At 31.9% G+C, this 21,769-nt stretch overlaps 4 protein-coding genes and 1 long non-coding RNA gene across 9 annotated transcripts; 1 reads left to right on the top strand and 4 right to left on the bottom strand.

Moving 5' to 3' along the window:
* Positions 1-1,585: 1,585 nt before the first annotated feature.
* LOC108452313 (dormancy-associated protein homolog 4) lies at positions 1,586-2,973 on the bottom strand. Of its 2 annotated transcripts, none has more exons than XM_017750088.2 (3): positions 2,387-2,973; positions 2,191-2,271; positions 1,586-2,066 (listed from the first exon to the last, which is right to left on the bottom strand). In XM_017750088.2, exons 1-3 carry the CDS (start codon positions 2,640-2,642, stop codon positions 2,059-2,061), a joined length of 345 nt encoding a protein of 114 aa, XP_017605577.1. In that variant the 5' UTR covers positions 2,643-2,973; the 3' UTR covers positions 1,586-2,058. The 2 variants fall into 2 exon arrangements, with proteins under 2 accessions (XP_017605577.1, XP_017605576.1); XM_017750087.2 differs by having other exon boundaries at positions 2,172-2,271; positions 2,387-2,965.
* Positions 2,974-4,198: 1,225 nt separating this feature from the next.
* Positions 4,199-5,149, top strand: LOC128293233 (uncharacterized). The gene is made up of 2 exons (XR_008283364.1): positions 4,199-4,582; positions 4,702-5,149. It is a non-coding gene; the product is annotated as an uncharacterized LOC128293233 (long non-coding RNA).
* A 2,747-nt stretch (positions 5,150-7,896) lies between these two features.
* LOC108451878 (uncharacterized) lies at positions 7,897-10,151 on the bottom strand. Of its 3 annotated transcripts, none has more exons than XM_053027699.1 (6): positions 9,720-10,151; positions 9,345-9,438; positions 9,146-9,213; positions 9,014-9,058; positions 8,572-8,805; positions 7,897-8,472 (listed from the first exon to the last, which is right to left on the bottom strand). In XM_053027699.1, exons 1-6 carry the CDS (start codon positions 9,822-9,824, stop codon positions 8,371-8,373), a joined length of 648 nt encoding a protein of 215 aa, XP_052883659.1. In that variant the 5' UTR covers positions 9,825-10,151; the 3' UTR covers positions 7,897-8,370. The 3 variants fall into 3 exon arrangements, with proteins under 3 accessions (XP_052883659.1, XP_017605066.1, XP_017605065.1); XM_017749577.2 differs by having other exon boundaries at positions 7,897-8,445; positions 9,720-10,146; XM_017749576.2 differs by having other exon boundaries at positions 7,897-8,441; positions 9,720-10,141.
* Positions 10,152-11,619: 1,468 nt separating this feature from the next.
* LOC108450738 (probable complex I intermediate-associated protein 30) lies at positions 11,620-14,957 on the bottom strand. 2 transcript variants are annotated; one of them, XM_017748490.2, is made up of 7 exons: positions 14,705-14,957; positions 14,445-14,558; positions 14,300-14,350; positions 13,983-14,074; positions 13,073-13,153; positions 12,838-12,936; positions 11,620-12,301 (listed from the first exon to the last, which is right to left on the bottom strand). In XM_017748490.2, exons 1-7 carry the CDS (start codon positions 14,754-14,756, stop codon positions 12,113-12,115), a joined length of 678 nt encoding a protein of 225 aa, XP_017603979.1. In that variant the 5' UTR covers positions 14,757-14,957; the 3' UTR covers positions 11,620-12,112. The 2 variants fall into 2 exon arrangements, 1 of the variants encoding a protein (XP_017603979.1); XR_008283181.1 differs by having other exon boundaries at positions 12,167-12,301; positions 12,838-12,926; positions 14,705-14,956.
* Positions 14,958-19,155: 4,198 nt separating this feature from the next.
* On the bottom strand, positions 19,156-20,046 carry LOC108452169 (auxin-responsive protein SAUR78-like). Its single transcript, XM_017749930.2, has one exon. The coding sequence runs from the start codon at positions 19,895-19,897 to the stop codon at positions 19,475-19,477; it is 423 nt and encodes a 140-aa protein (XP_017605419.1). The 5' UTR covers positions 19,898-20,046; the 3' UTR covers positions 19,156-19,474.
* Between the last annotated feature and the right edge of the window lie 1,723 nt (positions 20,047-21,769).

The following is a 21,769-nucleotide window of genomic DNA, read 5'->3' as shown; positions in this document are numbered from 1 at the left end:
ATGGGTGCACGTTTTGGGAATTCATGGTGGAATCCGTGAAGAGCCGCTAACGTAGCGTTTAAATGTCCACGTGGAAAAGAATAAATGGAGTGTGAGGACGTTGTGGGTAACGTTAACCAGTGTGCCAGCTACGTTAAAAAGAGATGATGCTGACGTGGGAAGAGAGCGTCAGCAATTGAGTTGAGTATCCGCCGTGACGTTCTCTTGCCGGTTATCACATTGACTTGGTTGGAAAAAAATAAAATCTTAGGATGGAATTTATAGGTAGATTAAATTTGTTTTTTTGATATAAAAGTGAGGCATATATTCTAAACAAAAATTATATAGATTTACTTATATTTTTAAACAAGACATTTCAAATATTTTCCATGTTTTTACTGATGTTATGCATTTTAGTGTGTTTCATTTATGCACTACTATCAACAAATATATAAAACATGGTACATATACAATTTTATCAATGCTAGCCCCAAACTCCCAACTTTTTTACTGCAAATTTCTGTTCATTAATTTAGAATTTTAAATAATCTAAACATTCAACTTTTGTTAAATTAGATCAAATTTCAAGAATATGGATTCAATTCTTTTTAAATTTTAAAACTTAGGTTTTACTTTCTAGAGTGAAAAGAAATTTTGAATGGAAAAATAAGATGGATAAAAAATATAACTTTTTCCTTTGGTAAAAAAATGAATAAATGAAAATAAAACTAATTTTCTTTCCTCCATTACTTGGTAGAATTGAAAAGTGAAAGAAAAACAAAATAATAATAATAATTGCAAAATGTATAATTTGAATTAAGATACACTTCTCTTACTTTTTTTCTCCTTTTATCTTTTCAATTTAGAATGATTAATTTTTATGCATTAAGATGGAAAAATAAATGATCATCTCCCATATTTTTTTTACTCTCACTTTTCTTCGTTACCAAAACTTTGAAAATTCATTTTTTATCCATTTTTCTACTTTCTCTTCTCATCCCTCTACTTTTCAACCAACCAAGCATTAGAAGTCGTAAAATGATTAATATATTCTTAAATCTAATCAGTGGTTGACTTGGTCAAGCCATCGATTTGCTGTTCCGATCAAAAGAAAATTAAAAATCTCGATTCAACTGATTTTTTAGCCAGTTCAATTGATTTTTTAGCCGGTTCAATATGTTCATACCAATTCTTAATCTAATTAGTAGTCACTCTCTCACCGGTCCCCCGACCAGTTCCTGATCCAATCGGTTAAAAAAAATTGATCGGATAAAAAAGCATTAAAAATTAAAGTGAAAATACAGTAGAAACTAAAACATTGAATTAAAATGAAAATGCTCTTAAAGTTGAGCCACCAAGGGATAATTTACCCTAAATTAATATAAATAATTAAATAGAAATAAATGTAGGAGGGAGACAACCTACCTAAAACCGTATAAAACAAAAGAGAGAAGTTACAAAGTCAAAGAGTAAAACAAAGAAACAAACCCCACATTTAGATTTTGGATAATTAGATTGATCTCAAAGGCATGGATAGTGGGAGAGAGGAACTGTGGCAGTGACTTCCTTCAGGAAATTAGAATAAAAGTGGAAGAAGAGAGAAAAATATTGATAATCGTATATATATTTTTATAGCTGCAAATTACCGAGTTCCATTACATGAGGATATATATACAGAGACTGATATTTACAAATTAAAAGCTAAGACAAAGATAAACACAAAACCATATGCACATGAAAAAGAAAAGAAATATGTACAAAAGAGGTTCCTACGTCCGTCGTTCCCCTCTCTCGGAAACTCCATGAAATTGCAGTGATAGTTTTTTTCTCCATCGTTTTAACGATTCTTCATTCGAATCATCCAGTCCTTTTATTCTTGTTAATTACCAACTTAATTATTACCGATACACATATGATACGCATATATAGATGCATAAGATATATATATATATATATATGATATGATATGATGAAACTTTAACCGAAGCTTGATAATATGTACAAAAAGTTTCTTTCATATATCGATTCTTCAAAAACGGAAGTCGCCAAATTTCCTCTCTCAACGATCCAAAGCACTCATCACAATCCTGCAAACATCACCACCAATTTACCAAAGATAATTTGGTTAAACAGTTACAAACAAATTTTATTTTTGCAATTTCATAAGTAGTAAAAAAAGAGAGAGGGAGAACCAATCGTAAACAGTCGGACTTCTAGGTTCTTCCGATTGAAGTGCTTCAGCCGGCGATTTCCTTCTCGTGAATCTCCTAAAATCCCCAGTCGGTGTCCCCGCTGCAAATTAAATTAACACATTTTTATTTTTTATTTTTCCAAGATCTGCCTATTTTAACTCATTTGTTCCTATATACAGAGAGAGATCCAGCAAGGAAAGTAGAGATGGACTTACGTGACAAAGGTGTCCCAGGATTGCTAGACCCAGAAGGAGAACACGGAGCTGAACCCGGGTCCATAGATAGGTTTTTCAAACCAGAGTTACTCTTAAGAATCGTAATGCTCCTAGTTATCATAACCTGACTAGTATCAGCGGTAGCAGGCGATGATGATGCGGCTGAAAATGAACCATACTTTCGTAGTTTTCCGAGGCCGGTTTCTGGCATAGGCCCGGCAAGCGTTTCGTCCCAAAGTTTGTCTAGAAAACCCATGATCTATGTGATTGACAAACTGTTCTTCTCTATAAACGTAACACCCGTTAAAAAGCCGTTTAACAAACAAAACAAATGATTATCCGTGTATATATATATATATATATATCAATGGTCTTTTGCTATATATATTTGTTTTTGTGATCCGGCGGAGAAACGACTGTTACTAAGAGAAGGGAAGGAAACGGAAAAAGGGAAAGATTTGGCGAGGTTGTGGGGATATTATTGTTGAAAGAGTTTTTTTGTCTCTATTTCTCGGGGATCTAACTGCTGGATTAGGGTCTTTATACAGACCAGATCAAGGTTAAGAGGGAGCAAAAATTTTGGAAGATAAGGTGTTGAAGCTTTTGTTGGCTACTTTTGGGGTGCATGGCTCCGGCTAATATGGCTTCATTTCGAGCCACCCAAACATTGGTTAAAATTGAAGTCTAAAACTAAACTTGTTTGGTCTTTAATTATAATTTAGTGATCAAGTCTAAGTATACTAATTTTATATTTTTTGGAAAATGGTTAAATGTTAATTTAGTTAATAATTTAACTAAATTTTTGATAAATTTTAATAATATTAATAAAAATTAAAGCATTGAATCTTGAACGTATAAATTGAAGTTTTATTACTTGTAAATATTGTGTGGATTCTCTTCTAAATCATTTTAAGTTTAAGTTTCATAATGTGTCGAATTAGTCTATATGTACTTTAATTTTTAATCAGTTGTATTTTATATTGAGTTGATTTTAGTTCTAATTAATTAAACATTTATTATATATGTAAACTTTTTAAAATCCAGTTTTGAATTATATAACAAATTTGTATTATACTAATACTAGCAAATAGTTAACAAGAGATTAAGGGTCTGATGGGCTATTAATTAGTTTATTAATGATAGATGACTTACATTTGGGTATTACGTTGCAATTTCATTAGCACTAATTTTCTTATACATTCGTTACCACTATTCTAAATGGCAAGCTTAATTTGATTCTCATGAAAACCATAGCTTAATTATCATAGCGTAGATTAGTGACACTTGAGTGATTATTTTTGTCGATAATAAAGAGACATATTAAAATAGTTCTGTACATTTAATTAAAGCTACATTAGCTTGTTTAACTCGACCCCAATTATTGTTTCACAAAACTTGAGACTCTAATAAATATATTATGTATTAAAAGAAGGAAAAATTAGCAGAAAATGCCAATTATTTGAATGATGTTTGAGCACGAAATAAAATGAAGGAAATTATGTTAATTAAAAATAATAAGCCGAGAACCCCGAACCCAGATTAATAGGAGCCAAGCACTAGCTAAGAAAAGGTCTTGTGGGTAGGAGGGAACATGTGGCTCCCACTTTTGTTGCTCTAAGCTTTACACGTCAATTAGATAAGCTTGAAGATCCCACCACACTCCATGCTGTTGAGTTAAGTTTAGAGAAGTAAACCACACTCATAACAATAATAATCAATTTAATTCTCAATATTTATTTATTTTTTACTTCTATCCCTTTTTTTCTTTTTTTTTTTGATAAAAGTCTGGTCTGCGTATTTTATTCAGTAAAAAAGAAGTGAAAGACAAAAAGCAAAAAAACAGGAAAAAACCACCCTACAAAGAAAAAAGCCCAAAAAAGAGCCCAGAACAAAAAAACCTAAGCCCAACCCTACGCAACCATAAAGCTGAAAAAAAGAGAGGAGGAAACCCTAAAAACCCTAAGACACATATAGCCAAAGAAACAGAGTACCAATCATTCTCCTGCTCTTTCTTTCATTTCCATCCCAAGAAAAAACCATGCCCTTCTTCTTCCTCCATTAAATGTCACTTGTCTTTTTCTATATTCCTGGCTATCAGCTACATTTGATCTCTCTGATTCTTCTTCTGCTTCTCTTTCTTTTTGCTTTTTTTTTTATTGGCTCTTTGGCATTACGAAAAGTCACATTCCGTTCTAGGTAAGCCTTCGTATTACCAAAGTAAAAATACCCATAAGCATCGTTCGCTCGTTGACATGGCTACCTTGTACATTTGTTTATGACGTTTGGTTGTTGAATCTGATATGGGATTTCTATAGTTTGGAGGAAGGGGCTGAAAAGAAGAGAAAGAGAAGGGAATATGTTAACGTGCATAGCTTGTTCAAAGCATTTACATAATAACAATGGATCTATAGGGCGCCATCAGGATGAAGATACTTTGGAAACTCCTAGGGCTAGGCAAAGCATCAAGGCCCTCACTTCTCAGGCATTGTGATTACTTGCTATATGTATATAAACATGTAGAGATTTGCACATCCTCTTCTATTCGTTTTCTAAGAAAATGCGGGAAAAACTGAGTCGCAATATTTGAAGTCATGCTCTGAATCCTTTGGCTTTGAGGGGTTCAAGTTTCTTTTTATTTTCTGATGGAAAAATAAGATGGGAATTATTTTTTTCAGCTGCGTCGCTTTCCATTTTCTTAGGAAATAAACATTGTAGCCCAGAATCCGCCATGTTCTTAAATATTTTTCCAATTTGTTTTCGAAACCCTGAATTTGTTCTTTGATTCGGTCTTCCAGGCCCATTTATATTAAACGGACTTTGTTTCAAAAAAAAAAAAACACTAAATTATGATGGCCATGTAAAAATATTGTCCCATCATTTTCTAGTTTTCTTATCAAATTTGGGAAATCCTAAAGTTGAATAATCAACCATTCAAATATATGTTTATATAGAATAACCAGTTTGTGTACACATCAGTTTTTGTTTAAAATGATTAATGAATTTCCAAATAAATAATTAATGAATTGAAAATGTTAAATTTATTTAAAATAATTTATATTAATTTTAAAAATATTTAATATTACAATAATAAAAAATTCTTCATGACTTGAATATTAATAAAACAATATAATAGATATTACTTATTTATTTAAAAGTATAAATATAACATGCATTATTTAAATAAATTTAAAATGAGTAAATATAATCTTTCATAAGACAACGATGTTGGTTATAAAATTCTATTATGTTCACATGTGATCATAACCTACATTTGTTTTTGTATAGCTTTTTTTCTAAAAGAAAGCTATATTTTAGAAAAAATAATTACTTAATTATATATTACTATTGGGAATAAAAATGTAAATGTGTTGGTATGGACAGATAAATTCAAATTTTAAAACTTCTTTTCCTACCAAATATAAATAAAAATATTAAGTTATTATAAATAAAATAACAATATTAAATAAAAATCTGATTTATAACGTACAGTAATGAATTTTAAGACCTTTAAATTAAATTAAGACGCTAATTAACATTAAAGTGAGGAAAGAAAGTTGTTAGTATGTAAATTAACATTAAAAACGAATTGTTAATGTTTGAAATTATTAATAAAAAACATATGGTAATTTGAATTTTAATAAATAAAACTTTTGTTAATGTGACAAAGTGGATTAAATTGAAATTTATTAAAACTTTCTCATAAAAACGTTATAAATAAATTTTTTTAAAACCAATTAAAATTATTATTAAATATTTATTTTATTATAAAATTAAGCCTATCGGCTTCGGTATAGTTATACTTTTGTTTGTTTTTTTAATCTTTTCAATTTTTAATGAATATACTTTTTTCTTTTAAATATAAATATATGAATATTATAATTAAATAAATAGCAATTAGGGTTGGATAGGGGCTCAATTGGGAAAACCTAATAACAAGCTCGGTCAGTCCAATAAATCATGGGAGTTGTTAGCCCATTGATTTTGGGTTATTTTGTTTTCAAGTAATCCCTGTGCCCATTAGGCTCCAATTTTCTCCTTCACTCAGTGGGTTTTCAACAATTTCACCTTATGATCCAATCAACACTATAAAAGACAGCTGTTTTATATATATATATATATATATATATATATAATCAAAAATTCTTCATCTGTTTTATGGTTTGAATATAATTTTATTTAGATCAGAGTAGTATTAAAATAAATTTTTTTAATAATGTTGATTTTAAAATTCAAATTTAATTCAAATGCTTGAAAAAGAAGTCCACTTCTATTTTTCCAACCACTTATTAATTAAAAGGAAATAATTTTAAAATAGGATAAAATTGTATATATACAATTCAATGGAAATGGTCCAAAATCATAATTCAAACTCTATGTAAGTCATGTATTGAGGAAAGAAAACAAAATTGTAATTAGAGATTTGAAATATTTTATTTGGAGAACTTGTGAAGACCAAATCACATCCTTCGGGGGGGGGGGAATGAATCTTGGATGCTTTCTATGGAAATTATTAGCCTAATTTTGTAACAATCATGAAACTTAGTTTTTAAAGCACTCAACTTGTTAGCCTTAAAAAATGCTTAAACATCATGTGCTCCACAACTTGCACTTTTATATATCTCAACTAATCCACAACTTGAACAATTTGCCATATTTTTACAGCTAGTTCCTTCCATAACTTTAGTTCTTTGCCCTCTCCAAACAAATAAATAAGAATGTATATTTACATATATTAGGGGTCTATTTACGTCAATGTAAATCGCATTAATATTACATTATTTTTAAATCATTAAATTAAATTAAATTAATGATTAAGATTAAATCATAATTTATCTTTCTAATTTAATAAAACATTTCTTAACATGATTACGATGTCTAAATATACATGTATATATAATATTTTCATTAATAATAAAACATTTATTAAGTGCTTATTTCGAATTAAAATGTCTCAACCATTATTAAATATTAGAATATTATGTTAAGATTGGATTGAGACCAAAAGCATTTCTTTTTTCTTTTTTTTTTTAATAAACAGAAATAGGGATAAAGCAAGAAAACCATGCAAGTTGCCAAGTTGTATCTGGAAAGTAGACCCTTGGGGAAGGAACTAAACTTTTCTAGCAGCTTGCAAAGTTGGTTTCTACGTTGGGCCCATGATTTTTTTTTTTTTTTTTTTACCTTTATAAAATTAATTAGTTTTCACCCTATCATAATCATCTTTTAGATATTATATCATGTAATATTTCACAGGGTAAAAATTAATTTGAACTTGCAAATAATCAAATGAACATGCCATATCGAATTATGGACGATCCAAAACCTGACTGCTTCACCTGACAACAAAGAGCACACGGAAAAGATTTTGTTGGCTGACCATTCCAGAAGAGGCTGCAATAACAGCCTGTTTCCAGTTTAGTTGCTCGGTGTTTCCAGTTCCCCCCAACTACCTCTAAAATGAAATAATTTAGTGGAATCAGAGCAGCCATCAAATTAATACACCAAAGATCTCTGGGAATTTATGACTATCATTGATGGACGATCTTATTGGCCCCGCGAAATAGAGCCCATTGATTAGCAATACAGGGTGGTCCTAAACATGGTAAAATAAACCTACAAATCAAAATTCATCGACATGGTAAATTGAAGCTAGATTGGTAATCCAGTGAAGAACAATGGTAAAATTCGTGTAGTTCCCCTCATTACAGCCGAACTAATCTTCTTGCCGTGATTTCGGCTTTTGTTGCAGGTGAGGATCGATGTCACTGTCGACCAAGACGACCAACATGCTACCCACTGCCGCTGCTCCGTCTTGGGCACAGGATGTTAATACGGTTAAGTTTGGCCAAAATAATATAAGGTTGAAACTGAATGATTAATCAATGACTGAGCTGGTGTGTTATCATGAAGCAGAAATGCCGTGATAGTTGGAAGAATCATCATGGCCTGAGGAAAACTTTTGCTTCTGCCCATTTCTCCGTCTACTACCGCCGGCTCCTCCGATTGTTCCTCCTCTGGTTCTTTTCCGTTGCCTGATGTCTTCCTTGTGTTCCATCTGTCTTCAAACCATCATTCGAAAACAACAGCTTTCATATGTATCATGAATCAGACGCATAAAATTATATATATATTTTAAAAAAGATGCACAAGTCAATTAGATTCGAGTCTTAGAGAATCCAACATACCCCCAGAAAGATATGATTAAGTCGTGTATCGATGTTTTCCGGCATAGTCTCCCCTGAACTCATTTCGGAGGAACTCCGGTTGTTGGAGCCCGAACTGTCACCGTACGACGCAAACGAAGATGAAGCAGAGCAAGATGTTGGTGACTGACCACTACAATCTAATGAATCAATGTCAGCCTGGAACATTTTTTCAAACAATTCCTGTAATTCCTCAAAGCTTTCTTCTCCGTTTTCCTATACATTCAGATTTACCGAAATAGGTAAAAAAAAATAGTTTTGACAGTTGAAAAACAAAAAAAGTAAATAAAACAGTGCGAGTTTACATAAAAAGGGCAAAAGAGCAGCAAATGGGCTATTTGCAATCAATAATGTCTACTAAAACAGAAGCAATGGCAATGCCATTAATAAACCCGTAAAGATCAAAACAATGAAAGAAACTTACACTGGACATCATGGCAGTCATTTCGTTCAAAAAGTCTCCCATGCCCTGAAAAATTAAACCATTCCGTTAACCCTAAATCTACTTGAATTAAAATATAAATAAAATATAAAAAGGAGTTTTGAGAAGAGGTACATTTTCGTCGTCATCACTGTCATAAACTCCTACATCGTACAGGAACCTTTTGTTTGCGTCAGACAGAACTGTTTAAAAAGTCAAAGTGAAAACACAACAATGCAATAATTACTCCCACTTAAAACAGAAAAAACAAATCTCAACTTGCGTGACTAAAAAAAGCAAATTGCAAATGAATAGTGGTAAAATAGTAAATTACCAGAATAGGCTTGTTGAATGGCCTGGAATTTCTTCTTGGCTTGTTCCACAAACTTGGAATTTGCCGAGGCAGAGCAACGATCAGGGTGCCATCTCTGTCCCCAACAAACAACAACCAAGATTCAAACCCTTTTATTTTTTTATTTTTTTGCTTTTACCGTAAAAACTTTCATGACAATCATATAATTTTGAAGGCTTCGTTATCTTTTAATGTCACGATAAAACCCAGAATTTAATGGGATCGGTTTACAAACATTGGGTATATAATTTCATAGCCAAAACAAGAGCTTGTTTTAACTGAATTCAACGCATGTTCTTCATAGTGCATGAATAAACACCACAAAATAAACAAAATTAAATGGGGCTAAAATCTAACCAGGGCAAGTTTCTTATAAGCAGTCCTGAGCTCTGTTTGAGTGCATTCCTTATTCAACCCCAAAACAGCATAGAAATCATTGTTTTTCTCTTCTCCATTTGCCATTCTTAAAAAATCAAACCAGACCAAAAAACTCGAAACAAAAGTCCTTTTGTCTCGTCGACAAATTATAGTAATAAACAACACAACTTAAAACGGGAAAAGAAAGCACTAAACCAAGCCAAACCCACCTAAACAAGACTAGAATTTAGAAACATGAGTTGGGAGTTAGGACACTGTCTTTGTGGAATCCTTAGCATGTACTTCCGCGAAGAGGAAAGAAAAACAGAGAAATGAAATGAAACGAAAGGAGGGTAAGAGAATGTCTCTGCAGACAAGACTCTCCAGAAAGCGGTCGTTTATATAAGTTTTTATGTTGTGCATTTATATACGCGTCGTTATTTTACAAATTAACGTTAGGTTTATTGGTTTCAACGTTTGAAGTAGTGTGGGGGGTTATAGATAAGATGAGGTAGATGGGACGGTGGGGATTGATCCAAAAGGCTGAGATATTTTGCCTATTTGTGTATCCACTACTTTGCTTACCGTGACAACATTTGGTTAGCCTTGCTTTTCTTATATAACTTTTAGAATTTAAAAACTAGATTGAGTGAATCAATTTTCATGATATTTGAAAGTTGGAGGGGCCCATCAATGGAGGTAAGATGGTGGGCTTGATCAAGTTTTGTCCAAACCCCAATGGCAAGTGGCTTAATTTCTTTTACAACTTGATGGAAATAAGTGGCTTAACCTCATCCTTATTTACGAAAAAACCACCGTCAAGTTTTGCCAAAATCCAATGCTTCAAATTTTAGATTCCAGTTGAATTACTACTTTAAAAAACATGTCATTATGATCATCTTCGAATTATGGGCATCATTATTCAGGTATTACCATGTACATCTAGATTATGTTGAGGGAGAAAATAATGAATCACATTGTCTTACCAAAATATAAAATTTCTCCTAAAGTACAAGATCATAAAAACATACCATTCCTAAATGCAAGTACCTTGATTAATCCCCAAATGTAATGAGGCATGGGGATTATTTAGAGCAGTCTATACAAACAAAGAAAGTTGTCGGTCTGAGAGGCAGCAATGTCTCGAAACTACTGTGGTCCAAACTCCTAAACAAGAATTTTGTTAGGAATGGCCACGTGAATTTTGTTTGGAATCTGCCCCCAAATCACGTGCCTTTTTCCTTCTCTAACATTGTAGAACCAACCAACATCACCACTTCTTCTTTATTATATTCATTTGTTATCTCCATCTCTAGCAATTTGCATTTCAAAACAATGGGGGAGTAAAAAAGAGAATTAAAAACAAAGATTACGGTTCCATCCCTTGGAGTACCTCAACAGATCATTGAGTTAAAAATATATTTAATGAATTTAATATTCCAATCTCAATGGTGTAATGTTTTTAATAAAATATAGTCGGTGAAGGTACCTTGCATCTTAGTTTAATCATCAAATCATATTCAAATGATAAAGGTGCATGAACTCCAATTATTTATTTTATGTATCATTTTCTACCATGCAGATTTCATTGATTTAATTGAAGATATATAATAGCAGTCGGCATTTGCAGGGAGATAATAAAACGTTATGGAGAGAGATTCGAGCTTGCATTTTGCATGTGCATGTGCTACTACTGCTATATTTGGAAGATATTTTTCCACGTCATTCCCATTCCCATTATTTTCCAATCATATATTCTAAAATGCACATAATATATTTAGACCCTTAAATGTGTCTGTTGGCATCAAATGTCGAATAAAATCGAAGATTTTAAATAACAAATGTTTTTTTTTTTTTTTAATATAGCGTGATATTGAAAGTGGGTTCCTTTCCTCAATAATTTTAAATAACTAAAATCACTTTATTTACTGATTCACTAAAAGTTCGTATTACTGTCACTTACATCCACTTTCATGGCCAAACAGATAACCATATCAGTTAATTGGATCAATGAGATCGAAAATTGGTTAACTCCAATCAACGCAAAACTTATCAGTAACTTGATCAACAAGATATGGTTACTTAAAACTTACTCTTACCCACTACACATAAACGACCTAAATTTCCATGTCTTTAAGAAAATCGGTTAGCGTGGATTCTTTTTTAGTGTCTACAGGGTGGGCCGGAAATTTTGAAGTGTTGGTTTCAGATTTCAATCCATCATTGGCAGTAAAACCAGAGATAAAACTAATGGAAAAAGAAAGAAGAATAAATTACAGTCATCGGGAAGCATAAACCTTTTTCATTTTTCTAACGTGAATTGTGAAAACAACCTGTTATGATGAGGAAATCTAAGTAAGGCCCGGATTTTGTCCAAGGTAAAGCAGAATCGTTCATTGTGTACGGAGGGCTTTAATCCAATCAATTTCCAATTTGAAATCACCAGGCCCAGAATTAGCACCAGGGACGCCACCATCTGCATTAATTGATAGAGACATCCCCAGTATACGAGATGGATTCATCTCCAATTTTGCTTCTATCACATTTCCTCTCCATGTTGGCAAGTAGTGATCCAGGGGTATCTGCAAGTGCAACGTAATACAAATCATGCACCAAAATCAGTTTCGGGTATATATCCGATAAGGATGTGCTCAATTTCTAGTGTCATATAGTTGACGAATCATACCCTCATACCCCACGTCTAGATATGTGTTAGCCACTAGAGTTGAACACCTCCACAAAATAATAAGATTTCACAAGGGACGCGAGCAAACAAATTGAAACCATATAGAAGCCTAAAACATGACATTTACACTCTTTCATATCGCAAGTGGATTTCGAGATGCTGAGAGTTGAGAGGCATAACAGAATGTAAACAGTTGTTTGTTTGATATGTGAAATGTGAACCCTTTTCAGGTAGAATGTAACAATAAATAACAAGTAAATATGTGTCATGATTTCAGTTCCTTTTATAGCCATTTATCTAACAGCATTCTACTTATTTTCTGTATGACCACTATAAACATAAATCCCATGTTCAATGGTCCAGTTATATTTTGAAATACATCCCATGAGCAGAAACCAGTAACGTCAATTGCCAAGAATACGAGAGTTTTACCTTTGCAATGTACCAGTTGTCTTTGGGAACAAAAACAAAAGATTGCCATGAATTATCTTCCATCTGTCCAGGTGAATTCACCCAATTTTCTGTATAAATCTGTATATAAGTTTATAAGATTCAATAGAATACTTTCGTTATATATAATTCAAACAAGTCAAAACAGATAGAAACAACATAAGTAGAAGCCTTAGATATCTGTTTACAACTTTAGTTCAATATAAGTGGAACTCACTGTAGATATATAACATCTCCCATCTCCTTTAATCCTTAATGCAATTGTATCATATGCTTCCAAATCAATGAAGCCATCAAACTGCATATATACGAATGAAAGAAAAAATGTCACTAAAAAGAAAACAGATATTGCAAAAGAAGAAATTTAATTTACGGTGCCACTACAATGAGTGAAAATATTCTGTTCTATTTATGAAGATGCAATAGAAGGTAAATTTCTACATTGGAACTCTTCAAAAGAAACCCAAAGTTTGAATGATATTGACTCACTTAAAACAAAGTAGAACTAAAACCTTGCACATGCTATAGAAATTGACAGATATTTAACTCCATGAAGTGACTAAAGAAAGGGAAAACATAGCCTAAGTTCAGAAAATAACATCCTAAACACTAAGCTCATGAAGGGGTTTGCTAGTATTAATGTTTTTATGTGACTTATCACAAATGTTGGAGCAGCCTCAAGAAAATAGAAAACAAAGGATTCAAGAAAGAAATAATTAATAGGAAAATAAATGCATGATTGGCTCGATACATATTAAGAGCAAGTTTAACAAAACAAGCAGAATACGCCTCATCAAGTGATAGGCTTGATCCATATTGCTGCAGAGACTAATATCACTTCAAAAGGTATACTTGAAAGAGCAAGTTTGAAAACAAGCTTTTATACAACATTCATAAAGCTAAACAGTCTTTCGAGATTCATCCATAATTCCATATAATATCAGTCACAAAAGGAACATCCACCTATCTAGTATCTACAGTCTGCACTAAGGACTTGATGATGGCAAGAAAAATTGACACCATCCAAAATTGATGCCACAAAAATAACTAAACCATTACGATCCGGAAACTCCAGAAATTACTTCAGATAATTTATAGCATGTAAAAAAGCTGGAATTCTTGTTCACCTTCTTAGACCGCATTCCACAGAAGCCGCTCCTAGTTATGTTCCATTTTGTACCTTCAGTTACATCCCGGGAAAGATTCCCAGAGAAAACTCCTAACAATAAATGTTATCCGTAATCAGATAAATAGTAAGCAATTAAAAGAAAAAGAAAAACATGAAGCAGTCAATGGTAAGAAGTGTCTCAATATAATGGATGCCAAATTAAATTATTTGAACAAAATCATCTAAACAGAGCCTTTTCAATGAACCCTAATTGACTCACACACACATATATAGTAAACAAAAAAAAATTAACATTAAAACTATTTTGACTATTACCACTTGATTTATTAGCATCGTCTTTGATCTCCAATGAAGCCGACGACAACCCTGGAAAGTAATTATTAGGAAAATATTACAAAAAATTCATTTAAAAAAAGAACATGATAAGAAAAAGAATTTTGAAGAGCGTTTTAAGAGTTACCTCCAAATTCAGCATCAGAATAAAGATGCCATTTTTTGAGCTCCTCTTTTGAACTGAAATTGAATATGTATTTTTCAGCGGGAGGGATCCAATCATCAACATTCCATGTCAGAGCTTCATTTTGTTTAAAAAAAAAAAACATAATTTGAAATCAATTAGCAAGGGAAACAAAAAAAAGGGAAGGGGTCGAACTATTTTTTATTTAAGAAATGAAAAATAAACAGATTGATGAAATTAATAATCGAAAGTTCTTTTTTTACCTTTCTTGGTTGCATTCAGGGAAGCTTGCCATATCCCGCGAAACCTTGACATTTCTTCCTAAATTCTCAAACAAATTTCAAAATTTAAAGAATCCAAACAAAAAAGTAGTGAAAATTCTATAATGATTTGGATTGAAGTAAGCCAAATCGAAATAGCTAAATATGCTTCAGTAGCGGCGTCTGTCACTGTTCATCGTCACAGTTGTTAACAAATAAATCAGAGACATCTTTTACTTTCCATTTACTCCAATTTCCCCCCACTATTTGGGCCGATTAGTTTGAAGAAACGGGCTTTCATTTTGGGTTTACGCTCACGCTTCTACACTTTAATAGGCCTCAGGGGGAATTCAATGTTTTTTTTGTTCCTTTTTTTAACATAGAGAAAATCTTTAAGAAAATAAGTCATTATTTATCATAAAAATAAAAATTATTAATCTTTTGGGCTTAATAATTTTTATAAACAAATAAGTTTTAAAAGCTTATCTTACTAAGTCACCAAGGATGATAAACATTTACTTACAAACATTATCGATAAAAAGATAATTATGTGGATTAAGTTATTCGATGCAAGTAATAAAATATTTGTGTTGATATTGAATTATTTGGTAATAAATAATAAGATGCATTATAGTGTTAAGAGAAGAAGAGGTGTATACATGTAAAGTATTATCAAAAATAATTAAACATAATGATAAAATACATTATATCCTTAATACAAAAACATAAATTTAAATCTTAAAAATAATTTTATTAATAAAATAATTAGAAACTCTCAATAGTTATGGAGATATTGCCGGTTACTCTTGGGAATTGAACAATGAGCAAACATGTACACCTTTTGGTCAAACTAATCTCCATTTTTTCAACCTATCAAGTTGTACTTTGGTTCTGCCAAAAAAGTTAAGGCATCTTTTAACCTTTTGGTTCAAAGTTGAGGCTTCTTTTCGGAATTTAGCTACACGTAAACTAAAATCTAGTTCTATAAATACAATAAAAAATACACGATATATTTAATAAATATAAAATCATAATAAGCATTTATATAAAAATATATAATAAACATGATATGATACATATACTTTTCAATATTAAAATAATTTATTTAACTAATTGATGTAACAGATATGAAAACAAAGTTCTAAAAAAAAAGATAAAATTATACATTTTGACATTTGATAAATTATGCTACATAAAAAAACTGATATCTAAATGAACTTGATAATATATATTTTTGATGATATTGAAAATTAAGTGAAGCAACTGGGGGAGATTTTCTTTTTGACCAAAATCACATCATGAATCTGCCTAATATTGGTACAATTCATGAGAGTGCAACAATCCATCCTGTTGAGAATTAAATATATATATAAAAGGATATCATGGCTGACTATTTTACCTAGGAAGAGGCAAAAAATCAAAATTAAACTTTGCGGCAATAGTGGGTTAAGGATGAGTTGGGTGTAGGCAGGGCGGGGCAGCCCATGGTAAAGCGCACACTGATCTGTAACATGGCCGGTGCTCCCTCGATATGGCTAGCTTTTGTGGAGCTTTGAGAGTAGAGACAAAGAAAGGAGCATGAATGATTTGACCGTACTCGAGATAAATGCGACGTCCAAATGCTGCCATGAATTGACTCTGACATCAGTATCAGTATTTTAACAACTGGTTTCTGCAGCCATGATTTGGACCTGCAATCTTATGTCTTTAGTACCAAGTGGATTAACTCACTCACTCGACCTTTGTTTTGTTGAAATGGAATAAAATAAAAATAGAAAAAAAAAATTCATATCGTGTTATTTAGCTGATTAAATACAATAAATATGTTATAATATTATATTATTTGGTTGGGTGAAATAATATTATACAATAGATATAAAATAACAATATTTTATTTATATTATTTTAATATATTTTAATTTTTAAAAGCATTACATTTATTAATAAAATAAACTTATAATTTATTATTTATACATTTTACTTAATAGTATTCAACAGTTATATAAATAGTTGTGTTCGATTTATTAAACATATATTTAATGTAGTGATATTTTTTCTTTATTTTAATCATTTTTAACGTTCTTTTCTCTCTAATTACCCCCACGCCCCAAGTTCTCTTCATCTCTCTTTATTAAAAACATGAACCTTTCAAGAGAGAAAACATGAACACTCATAAGAAAGTTCATCCTTTCCAGAATCCGACAGTCCTCCTCCATAACAGCTGCCGCCTGCCACCGTCCACCGATGTCTTTGTTTATAAGAAAAATCCTTTGGAGAACCATCTTAATCCCTTCTCTCTGTTTCTCTAATTAATTTTCTCTGAATCAGCCCATGTAATCGTAGATCTACACTTTAAATTAGTAAAAAATAATTTAGGAATCCTTTTTGTCATCGTTTTTCTTTGAGCTGGGTTGGAGATGTGTTTCTCTCTCCATTCTTCTCTTCTCCCTTCATAAATTTTAAGGTCAAAAAACCCATGCAAGTCTCTTAAACCAAAGCACAAGGGATTTTCTCTCTCCTCCGTTCTTTTTTTGGCAAAACGTTTTTAGTTTTTCAAGCTTATATGGGTTTTGTGTTATTTTCTGTAGGTTTGGTAATGTCATATGTGATCTTTTTGGTTTTTGGGGAAAAAAATATTTGAGGAATAAGACCGGAGTTTCCCACTCGGTCGAATGGCCATTCCATGAACCAAACTACAGTTTCAGTGTCGCACGCCGAATTAGCCTGTAATGGAATGGCTATTACAGCCAACCAAATATAAAGGAATTGGTCTGAAACAATGAGATCATGCAAGTTGCTGTTGCAATCATTTACTACCTTAATTTTTAGTGTTGATGAAATTATATGCCACAATATATTAATATTAGTGAGTTTTTTTATCGAGTATTTGATTCTTTTAAAATTGATATATGTGTTGAATTATACATAAATTAAAAGACAAATTTCTACAAAATATAACATATTGCCGAGTGTTGTGTGGTTTAGATTTAAAGTAAACTAACATATGGATCCGACTCTATATTTTGTCTTTTCCTTTAGTTGATAAGATTGAGGCTATTAAGACTTTGATAACATATGCCACGAGTTTTGCTCTCTCAAGACTAGAGAAACTTCCATCTTTTAGTCTGCATATCATATCAGATCTCTTGAGCTTCTACCATGGAAGAATATCTTGGAATTTCTATTTTAATAAAAATAATGTAGATTTACTTGTTCATAGTTTCTTCCTATAATCTATGTTTTTTAGATATGAACTATGAAGGTATAGATATGAAATAGATTGATGTTTTTTAGATATTTACAGTAAGATTGGTTGGACACCGAGAAGGATAAAGAAAAGGGGTGGGAGATTTCTCTTCATTTACGTTTTCCTCTCAGTTCATTTTGTTTAGCTAATTACTTTAGAGTTAAAATTGGTTTTATTAGTTGAATTGTTATCAATATTATTATTAGTGCACTGAAATTTAATTTTCTTATTTTAAAATTGACAAAAAATTATAAATAATTTTAAATATTGTGTTAAAAAAATTCATTCTTATGTTAGTGGCTTGGATTTAAGTTAAATTAGCTGTATTGGTTGTTCGATATTTACCTTATTATTATAATTTTAAAAAAAAAGATAAATTTATATCATATAATCCTCTAAAACGTTGTCAACTTCCGAGGACAGGTTACCCCACAAAATTTTCAATTTGCAGGGAAAACATTATGCCAACCAACCGAATTGTTGTCTTATAGTGTAATAAAGGTGAATTAACGTGAATTATACCAACATTGACTTGCTGCTTACAACTTTAAACATTATACTTTACCTCAAAAATACAGATCGGAAAATAAGGAAATTAACTTAGTAAAGAAAAATAAGTATTCCATCTGCTCCATGTTCCCACTAAGCTTGATATATAGAGAGTAAAACTGTAAAACCAGACTTTCACTGCAGATTCCTAGCTGCTACTGCATATCCGCCAACAATACCAAGTAAATAAAGAAGCTAGCCATTACAGAGCTGCCTGTTAATGTTGACATATACATATATATCCTTAAAGATTCCGTCTTGTGAGCAAATCTTGAAGGAGATCTGGTTTTATGGGGGGCCAAATAAAAAACTGAAGTACATCATACATGGGCAGGACTTTCCTCACCATCGACATCTATCAAGGCTATACCATGTTCTTCACTCTCTGCTTTGCATTGACTCAACTTGATTTTAATTAGGACAGTTGTGGAGAAAACGACTGTAGAGGAGTCTTTTAAAGCTATCCTAGCATCATGCTAACGTGAGCTTGATCGATGCCAACGCCACTTGCTGATTTTTTTTTTTCCCTTTTTGTACATTCAATCCTTTTCACTACAATTGGACTATTAATAGAAAATTAGGGCCATAACCAAAACTAACTTTTGCAATAGTTATTTATTTAGGGTTCCATGAGATGGACAAAAAAAAAACAAAGATATTATAGAAGAAAAGCCAAATTTCCATTTCTCAACCATTTTGGTTGTAATTATATGACAGTAACACTTCATGTCAAGAAATATAAAAGCTAAAAAAAAAGGAAAACAGTGTTCCCAGTGGAGCTCTTGATGAACAACACATCTCGAAGTAATAATATCATCTTCTCGAAAGAACACACAAAAACTAAATCAACTGCCTAATGTACTGAATTTTTTTTTATAATTTTTTTTCTTCTCCTTTCGATGCCTCAATATATATCAATATAGATTTATGTTTTACAACTTTTGACAGAGCTTTAAAGCTGTTGTTTTTTGTTTTTGTTAGCAAGTGTAGAACTCAACCAGCTCTTCCATGGACCCCAATTGAGCCCCATCGTTCTCAAGCATCCAAAGCAAGTGTTCAAACAAAACAACCTCACAAGAAACCACAACTTCATGGCCACCACCATCATTATCATCATCATCATAATGATAGTGATCGTGATCATCATCACCATCATCATCCATACCACCAGAGGATCGATCAATCAGTTCCTGGAACAACGGGTGGCACATGATTTCGGAACCTACCAGGTACCTCCGCCGCGACTTGCCGACGTAAACTGCATGAAGTCCCTTTGGAACCGACTTCCCTTCGGGTTCTGTTGCAGCCGCTATGGCACTGCTGCTACGGGTCAGCTTCGTTAAAGACGGCCACCTCTTTATTGCAGACTTGAGCTTCGTTAGCTTCCCAAATTTCGCCATTGCTAGCTATACCTGCAGTATCTTTTGCTAAATGATTTAACTTGCCTAGTTTTGGAATGTAAAAGAGAGACTACTAAAGCAAAAAAAAAAAAAAAAGGGTGTTGGTTTTGGGGGTTGGAATTTGCAGAGAAGTAGGGATGAAGGATGGTATATAAAAGAAGGAAGGGGGACCCTGGGCAGACCCGACAAAGACCGAGACATGTAAGAAAAACATTGCAATTAGCAAATACGTGCTTGGCCCACTGTTTGATATTACATTATACCAGCTAAGAATGAGATATTGGGTGCAAAATCCAGTTGCCCCTTTTTGGCATTTGGTGTGGCCAATCTTTTCTTTTATTAACCTTTGATATGTAAAATAATACAAATATATCCTAAATATAATAAATAGCAATATATAATGGGATTAGAGATGAGATAATAAGAGTTTTTTAATTAATTAGTGGTTAAAGATTTCATTCTCGCTTTGAGTATAAAACAATTTTAATGCACTTACATAATTAAAAGAATAGCAAAATAAATAGCATATGAATATATTTTATTTGTACATGAGAATTAAATACGATTAAGATAAGAAAATAATTCATCAAAATAATGAATATTTAAATTTATTATTTATACTGTATTATAATAAATAAATAAAAAGAAGACTTAACACAGATTATAGAAATGGGTATTAGCTTAAATCTTACTACTACTACTACTTGTATGGTGGAATCATATAAAGGATCTACTTGATGAAGAAGACTCTCAAAATTCACATGATATATAATGATGTAACATTATTACCAAACAAACTTGTACGTAAATGGAGTAGAGGTGATAATAAAATTGGGAGGGGGAATAATGGAAGATAGAATCATAGTAGGGCAATGGTGGTTTCTTTGTTCTATCATTAATTACAAAACAATCTGTTGGTTGGTAAGCGGTCAGCACTTAATTCCCATATTTTCAAAAACCTTTCATGTATTTTCAAATATATCCAAAAATAAACATTTAAAAATAACGTGTGTGTATACATGGTCAAAATTCAGCAACAACTAGAGGCAGTGGCATCATCTGTCTGGGGGTCTGTTTTCAGGCGTTTGTATTTGGTAAGTAGCTTAATGCAAGTTTTTGATGAATGAATGGAGCCCTCAGACAGCATCAAATCACAATGTCCGAATACCAGCTGCCAGCCTCTTCTTCATTATCACTTCACCACGAAACCAACCCCAACCAATTATTCAAGTCTTATCAGAATCAATTTGTGATTACAGCATTAGTTTTAGTGAACAAAAACAAATGTGAAAGTAAATTATAATTTCACTTCTGTTTCTTTAATAAATTTCATATTAGTATTTATAATTAAAAGGAAAAATGCAGTAAATTGAGAGTCATACAAAAAAATCTTAATTAGTCCGACATATAACTTAGCGGTCCCCCCGATTGTCGGAGAATAGTGGTCCAGTCCAGTAATATAATTTCTAAAAAGATTACTGCGGTACCTTGCCTGCCTATATTATATAGGCCATAGGGTAGGGTTTAGCATGGCACGTATTTGGGGTTGGAAATCTCTATCAAGATTCAGCATTTGGATCCATCCATCCATCATGTGCTTTTTTCAACAAATATATTTGAAGATCATATCACTGATTTACGTCATGTGCACTTTTGCTAATCATTCTTACCTTACTTTTTTTTAATCATTCAAGCCGAAAACGAATATATTCTCGGTTAAAAACCTTCCCAGGGGGAATTCACAAAATCAAATCAAAGAAAGAAGAATAAGAACCTAATTATTTATTCATTAATATATTAACTTTTTCCTCCTCACCTGTAAATTTCAATAAGGACCAAGGTTTTCATTTTTTGCAGAGAGGACTAAAGGTT

Source organism: Gossypium arboreum, chromosome 5, assembly GCF_025698485.1.
Source record: "Gossypium arboreum isolate Shixiya-1 chromosome 5, ASM2569848v2, whole genome shotgun sequence".
NCBI classification, from domain to species: Eukaryota; Viridiplantae; Streptophyta; class Magnoliopsida; order Malvales; family Malvaceae; genus Gossypium; species Gossypium arboreum.
Note: the sequence above shows the minus strand (reverse complement) of the source record. Positions and strands in the feature narration are given on the sequence as shown.